This window comes from Strongylocentrotus purpuratus, unplaced genomic scaffold (assembly GCF_000002235.5).
Source record: "Strongylocentrotus purpuratus isolate Spur 01 unplaced genomic scaffold, Spur_5.0 spur5_scaffold_20, whole genome shotgun sequence".
Classification (NCBI taxonomy): Eukaryota; Metazoa; Echinodermata; class Echinoidea; order Camarodonta; family Strongylocentrotidae; genus Strongylocentrotus; species Strongylocentrotus purpuratus.
Window position 1 is genome coordinate 33,971,252 of NW_022145606.1, and position 12,743 is coordinate 33,983,994.

The 12,743-nt window shown below is 36.2% G+C and overlaps 1 protein-coding gene across 1 annotated transcript; it reads left to right on the forward strand.

Annotated features, from left to right (window-relative positions):
* The first annotated feature begins 3,499 nt into the window (after window positions 1-3,499).
* Window positions 3,500-9,098, forward strand: LOC105446675. Its single transcript, XM_011683752.2, has 5 exons — window positions 3,500-3,680; window positions 4,833-4,868; window positions 5,573-5,881; window positions 6,763-6,940; window positions 7,963-9,098. Exons 1-5 carry the CDS (start codon window positions 3,596-3,598, stop codon window positions 8,012-8,014), a joined length of 660 nt encoding a protein of 219 aa, XP_011682054.1. The 5' UTR covers window positions 3,500-3,595; the 3' UTR covers window positions 8,015-9,098.
* Window positions 9,099-12,743: the final 3,645 nt, after the last annotated feature.

Here is a 12,743-nt window from a genome sequence, read left to right on the forward strand (position 1 = left end):
TAGGTTATGATCTAATTTCAATTCTAAAAAGCCTTATATGTGACGTCATCATTGCTTTGTCTACAGAATACCAGATATCGGATGAGCAGGCTCCTGTTTTACAAAACTAATTATCAATTATAACCTATAGTAATTGTTATAAGGTACTTAAATAAAAGCATTTGATTGGCTGTGAGCGAATCCGTCGCTGAATTTTGACACTTTTTATTCACTTAAAGATGAAGTTGAGTTCTGGTCATGCGATTGCATTGTAAAAGAAGCGGTGTGGAATCGACCAGAAAAGGTTGATCATCTAGCATATAAGAATTTGTGTGTATTGCAAGGTTCTGGAATCATCAAAATGATAAGAAATTTGGCCAAGTCTTGGTAAAGTTACAAACCCTGTACACAAAAAGATGTGTATGGGACTACACGAACACGTGGCGTAAAAATTCTACCCCGGAGTTTTACGATGTTAATACATGGCATATTTAGAATATGAAGGCATATGAAGAGCCATGCTTTTCAGGGAACATGTCTTATCTGATGTTCTTCCACACTTGCATAATTAAAATGATAACGCTCACAAATTATTTTTCACTTCTTCCCAGAACTCAACCTTCTCTTTAAATTATATCATAATATGAAAGACAATGTCATTTGATACACATTTCTGCAAGGATTTTCAAAAGAAATGTGTTTGAAGTCGAATATTGATAAAAGAATACTAAATTTCGGTTATCTGCGTACAACAAAAAACCCAAATTATGTTTCTTTAATCAATATTTGTCTTCAAGAACTTTTTTTTTGGGGGGGGATTTTTGCAGAAATGTGTCTTTTGGCGAAAAACATCCAATGACGATGAAAGCGCTATTAATCTCAACAACAACAACAACAACAACATTATGATACAATTTAAGTGATTTGTTGTTTGCGAATGTGGGGCTCCCAACGCTTTAGACGGTCTTTAAGTATAATGTGTCAATGGATTTATAGATACTAATCGTATCTCTTTAAGCTTTTATGGTGTTATGGCTATGTCAACAGACCTGTATAAAACATGTTTTGAACAAAGATTTCTCTAGATTAATAATTAAACGTCCGAGCATTTCACAACATAACATCAACTAATGTTTGCAATTTAAATTCCATGCATACAGTTGCCTTTGCTTACAGCAGGTGAATGGAATGGCTGCTAACCAGGGGTTAGGGAAAGAAGCGTGCATACATTGAAATCTTTAGTAAACATGTATGTTATACTTTGTGAACTTTATACATTTCTTTCCTGTCATTTCATAATTTCTTGTCAAATACATGTTTTATTTTATTTTCCTTAATACAGCCGAGCATTAAGCTCCTTAAATATATTACTGCTGACTTGTTTATGAATAAACATTGCATGAACTATTTTCATTATATATTGGTAATTTTACCAAGTACATTAACGCTGATGTTCTATTACACAAAGTCAAATAATCATTCGAATTGCCAGATATTTTCTTTTTTAATATTAATATATATTTATTTCCACGTCAAGATAAAAACGATATCATATAATATTCAAAATACAAACATATAATGAACTTCTTATCATTCTATAGAAAACTTTGTTCAAAACAATTTATAAAGGTCTGTTGACATAGCCATAAAACCATGAAAATATAAAGAGAAGAAATTAGTATATATAAACATAATTGACACATAGAACAGTCCGCTTTCAACCAAATATTTTTTTCGCTGCATGGTCCCAACATGTAATGATTCTTTTAAATATGTACTTCTCTACCTACATTTAATCGTGCTATATAAAGACAGCAGAGTCAGATAATAGACCAAAAAGGAAAGAAGGAAGAGCAAACAAGAATAAGAATGTAGATGAGGGGAAGAGAGAATAAAAACTGCTTGCATAGTATGGGTCCAAATATCTGGTTGCCGTTTACAATAACCGTTTAATGTTATAGTTGAACATGTAGATATAATTCGGAATGAAGGACTGTCTATATCGACAGTGATACGTTTTGTAAACACACAGACGAATGCCAGATCAATTCTAATTGAAACCGGAGTGGAGTGGGTGGGTAGGGTCACGCATGATATTGTGATTTTTTAGAAGAATGCGTTTCTCATATTACGAACTGATTGGGGGGGGGGGGTCCTTTTGGCTAACCCGTTGGGCGATTTTCCTTGGTTTTTCTAGCTTGTTGGTGTTTTGCTTTGAGAGATTCCTAAATATGCGCAGGAAGTTGAATGTAAGAATGCTTTGAATGAGCGACTGGTAGAAGAGAACTAGAATGCTGTTATCAACTCTGAACTCCGTTAGTTTTCTAAGAAAGTACAATCTTTGGCTTGCTTTAATTAGCTACAATCTGTGAGTTTCTATTCTTATTTAGCTTCTTTTCAACAACTGTTCCCACTGGCAGGTTGTTATATTCTGTCATCTGTTTAATACAATGATCATGGATAACCACATACTCACGTAATTTGGGATTGAGGTGAACGGCGGAAGTCAAAACAATATCTTTAGTTTTGTTTACATTCAGGACAAAATTATGACTATCACACCAGTTAACAAACTACACCCTATTATTATTCAGTAGAAATCCACTAATGACAGTATTGTAAGAAGGAATTGAGTATTTGAATGAAAAAAAAACTGATTTGAATTATAGGGTTACATATGTAATTCAGTCTTTGGACTTCGACCCTGGAAGATAATAAATAAAACTATTTCATCAATCAATAGATGATGTTTGCAGGAGTGTGATTTCAACAACTGGAGGAGAGATCCGAGGATTACAGTGATTCAGTTTATCTTTCGCATTCTAGGCACAGATTACACCTACACTTTTAATTATAACGATTGAAAATAATTATAATGTAACCACATTGTGCAGTGCCGATGTACAATTTCCCATAACAGGTGACGTGATGGGGGATAAACCACAACGGCGCATTGAATAGACGTAATCATGCGATTTGTATTGTCAAGTCTAAATAGGGTTCAGTTTTCGAACTGCGAGAATGGAAAATACTTTTATGAAATCCTTCAAATAATAAATCAATCATGTATGTAGGGGTGTGATTTCAACATCAAGTCAAATTGTGCAATGCCGATGTACAATTCCCCAAACAGGTGACGTATAGGCCGGGGGCTAAAACCACAATGGCGTATTGAATAGACGTAATCGTGCGATTATTATTGAGTCTAAACATGGTTCAGTATTCGAACTGTGAGAATGGAAGATACACAATAAAATCCTTCAATGAGTCAATGAGTGATGTATGTAGGGATATGAATTCACCATGTAATAGTCGAATTGTGCAATGCAGATGTACAGTTCCCTGTACAGGTGACGTATAGGGGGAATTCCCCATAACGACGTATTGCAAAACGTCACAATGCGATTTATATTGGGTGCAAACAAGGTCATGATTACACCCCCCCCCCCTTGACACTAGTTTAACAGCGGCGTCGACAAACCAGCACGAAGTATCAGTGTCGTTTTGATGTCCTTCAAGGAAGATCTTTAAGCGGACAGTGTGCTTTTGCATTGATATATCAAATCAAGCCAGAAGACATTTTAACATCATTTTGGTCACACTTTAATAGAAGATCATGCCAAGTAAAGGAAAGAATTGTTCAAGATGGATCCACGGTGGATGCTATTCTTTGTTTGTGGTTACCATTATTGTGTTAAGTGGTAAGTATTCTAGAACACATGCAGCCTACCCCCGCGTTATACGATCAGACTAGAATCCGATTGTGGAAGAATTTGCAATATCATTTGATATGAACATTTTAAATGTGTAAATCAAGAAGAAGATTTTTAATTAGATTTTATTACCTAATATAATTCCATTTGTTCGAGATTCTGATCTCAGGTGCATCGAAAAGTATGGAGTGGGCTTTGATTATATAATGCAACTGGTGGAGATTTTAATCTCATTTAAATCAGATTACCGTCTATATCTGTAATGCGATATTAATATGCAACTATGTTCTGTTGAAAAATACCACATTTATTACGAGGAATTTCGAGAACCGGTGTTCATGTATATACTCTGTCTTCTGTATTTTGCTCTGTAACTGTTATGAACTTCATGGTTGATGATGTACGTTGTTGTTACTGTGAAACAGAGCCTCATGGAAGACAACCACTTTTGTGGACAAAATCGAAAACGAATAAAGGATCTACGTATAATTCGTACATGTACTGAGTTTCAACCTTTCATCTGTATACGAAATATAAAATATGTTTAGGCACCGGGGAAATAGGAACCGAAAACGCATAAAGGAATTACATGTACGAACATGTATTAAAACCTAACCTATGGTTGCTATTTCCCCGGCGCCATAGAAAACTGTTTATATATCATAAAACAATGATCATCTGAACTTAAATAAATATACGCAAAGGGAGTACTTTTATACCTTTTCAATACTCCTTTTCCACTGTGCCTTCAAACTATTTATATTTCGTATCACTATATAAACAATCTTTTATGGCGCCGGGGAAATAGGAATTTGAAATAAAGGAACTTCATGTACGTACATGTTTTGAAGTTCAACCTATTATTGCTTTACGATATATAATCAATATTGTTATGGCACCGGAGAAATAGGAATTGATAGGAATTGCTCTACAACTGGGTCATCGCGGCTCCCTTGTGGTGTACTCCTCCTGAGTAATATATAGATCTGATGAAAAAATGTCATAAGAAAATTTAGAAAAGCTCATTATGAGATTAATAAACTACTCTTGTTATTGAAAATAAAATCATTCTAAAAAAAAATAATGTACACTTTTGATGAATCTCATTAATTTTCATGATTTTTTGTTTTTGTTCTGCAGCATTCCTGTATTACTGCACGAACCCACGGGATCCAAGTAAGTATCTAAAAATGATATATAACTCTCCAAACCATGAAGTATGATATAATGCTATAATAATGCAACTCAAAACAAAATTGTCTTTTTTTATTTTTTATTTTATATTTTATATGGGTTGATTACAGGCAAAATGCGAAGGGGAACGAAGGAATGTATAACAACGTTTAATTACAACAACGTCATTTTTCTTATCATTTTTTTTAATGAATTATCAGGAATGGTTGTATTTCATTTTATCCCAGAGATTGACAACCACAAGTCAGTCTCGTGGATATTTTAGAACTTTCGGTCCCATGTGCTGTCGGTCTAGGAGAATGTTCCCTTGGGGCAGTGTTGGCGAACGACTGTAAAAGTCAAGATGCATATACAAATCAACTATAACCTATTATGTTTCCTTCCTTGTTCTCTTTTTCTTCTTCTCCTTCTTCTTCATCTTCTGTTTCTTCTCCCCTCCCTATCTCTCTCTCGATCTGTTCATCATCCTCATCTTGCCCTTCCTCTTCTTTATCTTCTTTTTCTTCTTCCTTTTTCTTCTTCCCCGTCTCTCTCTCTTTCTCTCTCTCTCCCTTTCTTCTTCCTCATCAATATCATATTCTTCTTCTTATTCTCCTCCTTCTTTACCATTTTGTCTCCTCTATGTCCCCCCCCCCCTCTCTCTCTCTCTCTCTCTCGCTCTGTCTGTCTTTCTCACTTTATAACAGCCCTGCCAAGTCTCTCGACACCGCCTCGAGTAAAGAACGTCACTACATCGGCGATTGAGATAGAATGGAAGGGGGATTACGACGGTGACGGGCCCGTATGCGGGTTCATCGTCGAGCTTAAATCTCCGGGTTCAACGTCGTGGACGAGTGTCGGGTTCGTTTACTTCGATGAGGACGAGGATGATTTCGAATACACAATTGAGAGACTCGATGCTAACGCCCTCTACGGAATAAGTGTTATGATGCTGCACTGTTTCGGCATGGAAGGTGTGAGGGGTCCGGAGATTAGCCAGTTAACAGAGGACCATGGTGAGTTTGGGTTTCACTATCTGAATAAACCATTAAATTATATTGTTCACTCAAGGCTCTTGCGTCGTTTGTTTTGTCCCCTTCAGTTTAAAACCTCGTTCCTGTATATAACGCGGCAAATCCATGGCGTTTTTTATGACGTAGGGTGCATACATACGCTTCACAATTCTGTCTCTAGTACATGGACATTTACAGGTAAAAAAAGCCGCGCGAAAGGTGTTTGTCGGTGTGTTACCGCGCTATATTGGAACTAGCCTTTGTAATATTTAGGAACGATGCAGTCTTCGATCAAAACGTACCCAATACATAAACACCAAATTAAAAAATTAAAACGAGGTTCAAGGTAAAACTGTAATATGTAAACGTGCACCAAATAAAACCCAGAGATTACATTGCTATAGTCGACATAAAATAGGAAGTGGACCGCATTTATTCGCCTTGCAATTTGGCCTTTAATAGGCTGCGATATAAGTGATTGGGTTGTGTTAAAGTGATCAGACACGCGGTTAGATGGAAAACAAAACTTGCGTTTCCTCACCATTTGAAAGTTTTCAAATGTTTGGTTTATTATGTTTCGTTTTGATAGGAATCTTTCAAGTCCTGGTATGTGCTTCGCAGCCAATATCCATTAAATCTTACAAAGGCTTTTTGTCAACTATTTTAGCCTGTGTAATTAGTTGACAACTATAGCGTCATGATATTTAGTGAATATGGGCTCTGGGTCTTGTACGTACGAAGGATTACGATCACCTGCAAATTTGAAATAACGATTCTGATTTGTTTACAGTCAGTCGTGTAAACAAAACGTGTATGCAACGATAATCTTGTATGGCTATTACAATGTTTTTTGTTTTTTTCTTCTTACCGAAACATATCTACAGAACCGCAGACAAAGCCACCATCTTTATCGACATCAACAGCGCCACCATGCCCGGCGCAGAATTGCACTGAATCTCCACAGAACCCATCCGAAGATGATCTTCCCTGGAGAATGATGTTCGTAATTGCTGTACCCGTGCTCTCGGCCATCGTCTTGCTGCAACTGATTATTCTCATGAGGTAGGATTATGGTTTATTTGTAAAACTGCATCATGCAGTCATCAGAGAATTAAAAATGCACACTTTAAAATCCCCACTACACTACTTATTGCGACTTGCACCCTCTATATAGCAAACAATGCCTGATCGGTGCATGTTGGTCTCTTTTTCGTATGTTAAATGCGAGCTAATTTGATGATATAACTACCTGTCAGTGACCTTGCAGGGAGGTCTAATCCCCATGGCCATACTAGTGCGGACGGACTTTAAATCTGTCTGTGCAGTGCAGTTATTTTAGGATTGAATTTGGGATATGAAGCTCATTGACCAATATCCTTAGGGTCCTTATTTCGCTCCTGTCGGTATTAGTTTAGTGTAACTTTTCACTCCTGACTGCACAGAGGTCAATTTAGCTGATGTCAACTCGACTTCCTTGGTTTCAAAGTTGATTACATAGGTTTCATTTTCTTAGATTAGTTGTTGTATGAGTCCCGTGCTGAGCAAGAAAAAAGTGCATAAATTATTGTCACCGAGCTGTTTGTGAGACTCGATAGTTAACTGGAGGCCCCTAAAATACACTTCACTTCTCGCCAACAGTAGGGTGTAAACCCAGCTTTTAGTTACTCGCATACACAACTGGTAATCCTTCTACAGATCTTCGCGATAGGCTACATAGCCCTTTGAAGATTAATACAAGAAGGAGAGGAAGAAGCAGGAGAATAACTGTGACCAGTTGCCCATAATATAAAAAAAATAGAAAAAGAAGTAGGTGTGACATTGAATATTATCATTATCTTATTACTTTTATAATCATGGTATTTGCAGTCATCCTCTGCATTACGCTATACTATTCTAAATCTTCATCATTTAAAACGCGCTACTCATTTTGATAGTACACTCACAAGTCATGTGTGTGTTTATACTTACAGGTATCTTACACTTGCATACAGAATGTTTACTTGTATAATTATGATTCTATTTAGTGTATTTTTTATCATGTAAATATACTGTTTCATGTTTGTTTATTCCTACTCAATCTGCAGCCTCTGTGTTCGACGGTGTCGGAAGAATAGTGCTCATACAGTTGTAGATTAGCCGACCACCGTTCCGGAGCAAACACCAGAGGAAACACAGTAACCGGACATGACATCTTCATAATAGATCATTAATAACATTGCGTATCGAAGTGTGACGTCACACTGACCAAGTTGTCAAGTTTGCTGGTTCTAAACGGTTTTCAGTCCTATCCGAGGGACTAGGTAATAAGGATAAATACCTTACCAAGGGGCACGAGGGTATTGACTTGGTTTCGAACCCAGGACCTTCCGGTCACGAGACCACTGCTCTACCTCTGACCCATCTCGCCTCCTCAATGATCGATGTCACTGTGAACCTCATGCGCAAGCTCTGTTATTAGGAACCAGTAACCTGGACGACGAGCGAATATGACGTTAGCACTTCGGTAGTCTATATAGCAGTAGTGCAATGTGTGTTCATCTGTGAGGGAGAGGGGGGAGCTACTAAAGAAGATGAGGGAGCTGGTCAAGACCCCTTCTTCATATTGACTGTCAACCTATCTTAATATCCAGCATTGAAAAAAACTACACAGTGCCACCTCACATTTATGAACATCTAATAAAATGTTCCAAAGTTTCAAAAAACATCTATTAGATTAGGATTTGCATATTCAGAACAAATTAAACCTATAATAATATTTGATTATTTCCTTCATTAAGGTTTTAATACAGAAGCCATCCGCTTCGAGTGGGCAACGGGTTAAGAGATACTTAAATTGTGGTATAATTGCTTATCATATGAAATTCCTGGAAATAGAAAGTTTAATTTCATTCTAAATGTATGTAAGAGAAGTAAACTGTACGACATTGAAGTTATGTTTCCATGTACAGTATGTATGTATTCACGAAATTATTCGCTCAATGTATGCATTGATGTGTTCATAATTGTTGTATTTATTATCTAAATGAATGGTATTACTGAATCCTCTTTACTCTTAAATTGTATTATCTTTGCTGATGATACGAGTATTTGTTATTCCCTTAAAAACCTTGAGACGCTCATAACGCAGTCGCATTATGAAAAAGTGATAATGTCTAAGTAGTTTAAATCTAATACGTATCACTAAATGTAAAAACAAATTTCATTCATTTTAGAAATAATAACATACATGGTTTATTTAAAAAAAACAATCTATTGATTTTTCAGGAGTCATTTAAATTGTACTGAGCGAATATGTAATAACTAAGCATACGTCAAAAACAAGGAATATTGGAATACTATATAGGTGTTTTTTTTTATTCCGAAAGAGCTATGATTATATTATATAATTTATAGTGTCATCACATGTGTAATATTGAAATACTGTATGGGGGCGATTATAATACACAAAAATTGTTTCAATATGTTTGATTAAAAAACTATCTCAAATTATTTATCACACACGGAACCGATATTGTATCGTTTAAAAACATTACAAATATAAGATATTCACATTTTCTGAAAAGCAAGCATTTTTATGTTCAATAAATTCAAAAATAAAGGAAAACAAATCAAATCAAATCAAATAATGTATATATATATATATATATATAGGGAGAGAGAGAGAAAAAAAAATACTTTATCATAAGGCCTAATCGTTATATTTTCATTTTACAATAAAGCATTATGTAATTATACTAATCAACTATTGTATTGTTTCTTGTATATATGTTTTGATATGAACTTTACATGTACGCGCTTGTGTGAACCTGTAATGTTGTAATGTTCACTATACGATGTGTATGTATGTGTTTAATATTAAAGGGCGTTGCACTGATGAGCACGATGAAAATCTCCCCCAACACCTTTAAAAGTGCTTGAACAATATTTTAAGATTCCTTAACTGAAAAATTTCCCAAAGGAATGGTGGCTAAAATATTCATTATTCGAAAAAATATGTACAGTTAATTTTCTTTATAGATTAGAATTTTGCAAACTGCCAGTGTTTTATTCCCCATGTGTTGTGCACCAAAATGAGGGAGGGTAAGAGGACACTTTTTTTTTTGGTCCCGTTTGGGGGGGGGGGGTAAGGTCAGCTTTTTTAGGTCAACCATGGGAATATTTTTTTTATTTTTTTTATTTAAAAAAAAAAAAAAATCCAAAAGGGGGGGTTTTAGAAAAATTTAGGGGGGGGGGGGTTTACACACAAAAAAATACCAAAGGGGGGTTGAACCCCCAACCCCCCCCCCCCCCCCCCCTGTGTACGCGCCTGCGTATGCTGTTACATTCTAAAGTGTCTTTTCCAGCCCCAGTTGAAAGTCACACTTAAACCAATAAAGAACTAAATTAAAGTAATGACCCAGTCTCTTTTTGCTTCCATTTAACTTTACACAATAGTGTTCTAGCTTCGGCAGCCGTAGCGCTGCTTGTATTCAAGGTACCAGGTATCCATTTACAAGGCATCCATTTACTCTCCCATTGATCGTGTAGTGAAAAATGTACATCAATTTCTGGAGGGAATCGAGCCCCGTACCTTGTAATCTACAGTCAAGAGACATAGCCACGGGACCACAACACGTGATAAGCCCAGCAGTTGTATGACCCCAATGTAAGGGATGAAAATAACGGCGATGGAGCAACATTTTAAAGATTCAAGACCGATTTCAAAACTTTAATGACCGAAGAAGAAGATGAAGTAGAAGAAAGAAAAAAAAGCAGCAGTTTAATATATGTTTCTTTACTTGGCATTTTAGGAACATGACCCTAGTTTACTACTGAGGTGAGAAATTGACCTGAAATTACATTTCGCAATCGTCTACGCACAGCCAGCGTGTGGGGATTCCCCATAAACGCCGTCTGAATTAGCTTTTAGAGAAGGAGCAAATATTCAACCTTGAATGAGAAGAGCCTTTAAAGGCAAAAAAGAACATCAGCAAGCAATGTGTTTTAATGATTAGCTAGTAGAAACTGTCGTGGGAAGAATAGAGAGCAAAAAGGGGGCGAGGGGCTGATCAAGTTACAGCCGGGTAGTAAGAAGTAGTTGAGGCCTGTTTCTCCACCTTTAATAGCCACAAAGTAGGATGGATAAGGTAGATAGTTTGCATCCATTTGCATGTAGTACCGTGTGCATCAGTGTGGGGGGGGGGGGGGTGTAAGAGTTAGGGTGAGGGTTAGAGATAGGGTTAGGGTTAGGATTGTGGTTAAGTTTAAGGTTGGGATTTAGGTAAGGGTTGTGACTATTATCCTTGATCAAATAAATATCATACTCACCCCTGGTTTTATTGATTACTTTGACTTTTTAAAGCCATCCTGATGAAACAAAAACCTTTTAAATCTTAAGAAAATAATAACAAAAATAGGAAAACAATCAGTGTCATATTAAAATGCATGTATTTCGAATGTACTGTCTAATGAAATTAGAAATCGTTCCCCACGGAAAAGGCTGCAGTCAAAAATTTAAAGGATATCTTTTTTTAGGAATATTATTTGCTCACATTTAAATATTCATGTATTAAAAGTGAAATACATGTACTACATATCGTCACTGTTTTCACGAAGTGGCGGTAGTGAAAAAAAATTGCATTCACTTTGCGTTACGATTTTTCTCACTACCGTCACTTCCTGAAAATAGGGACGATATATTGTACAATGTAAATCGAATTATTAAAACATATTCTAATCAGCTTGTGTAATATGTTTGAGTTATAATTATTTTGTGTACATATTTCCTAGTCATGAATGAAACTGTCAAGAAATTGATTAGTGGAAAGCGAAAATGCTTCTTAGTGATCCAATGGTTCTTGTTTATGTTTGATTTATAGAATAGGGCTAACCTTGACTAGTGTTTGCTCTTTGTTGCCTTTGAGGGGAATCCCCTTTACATCATTGTGCAATGCGTATGCCATTGTATTCTGGGTGGTGTCGAATACTGCAATAATTTGCCATTCTATTGACCGCTCAGTGTGGCATCCGATGCCCTGCTCTGCTGCCATATAATTATTTGTACAAAGGAGATCATTCCTGAATAAGTAACAGTTTTCAACGCGTATTTCATTGGCAAGCCTCAAATTGAGCTTACAAGATGGGGGCAATGAATTCTGCACGTTGCCACGCTGTCTATTCCGGTATACTTGTGACTGTAGCTGTTGTCCTATGGTGTAGTAGGTATTTGTGAATAACGAGTATACATGTACACTGTCGCCCATGATGCTGGAATAATTTTTCCTAACCCCTTTTCATGAAATGTTTGTCACAATATTGTTTAATCTTGATAGGTAGAGTTAATATCTTCTTATTTCTTTATTGATCAATCTCTAGGATTTTTCAGATTGGTCAATAACGTTCTTAAAGTGTAAACTTTATCTTTCAAGAAAAAAAAAATCATATTTTCACAATCATTTCATGAAAAGAAATTAGTAAAAAATATCCCAACTTAATGGGCAGCAGTGTACATGTAGATCTGCTGAGCTGTCGTGATATACTGGTTTATTTAACTGATGATTTCCTATACAATGGTTGAGGGTTCCTCATCTGAATCCGGCATTAAAGTCCTTTAGCAAGACATCAATCGACATTAGACACTTTCCTCCATTGTATAAATGGCTAGCTTGCGATTGCTCGGGAAATAATGATTGCAGGGCCGCTGTTCCATAGGGCCACGTACCGATTCAATATGCATTGCCGTGAAGCTTATAATGATTACGTAATGAATATAATATAAAAACTAAGATACGACATGGATTTAGATTGAGTATACATTTCCGAATTTTAATTTGCGCCTTAAATCGCCTTATTCCGATACTGATGATATTCATAGAGTATCTATTTT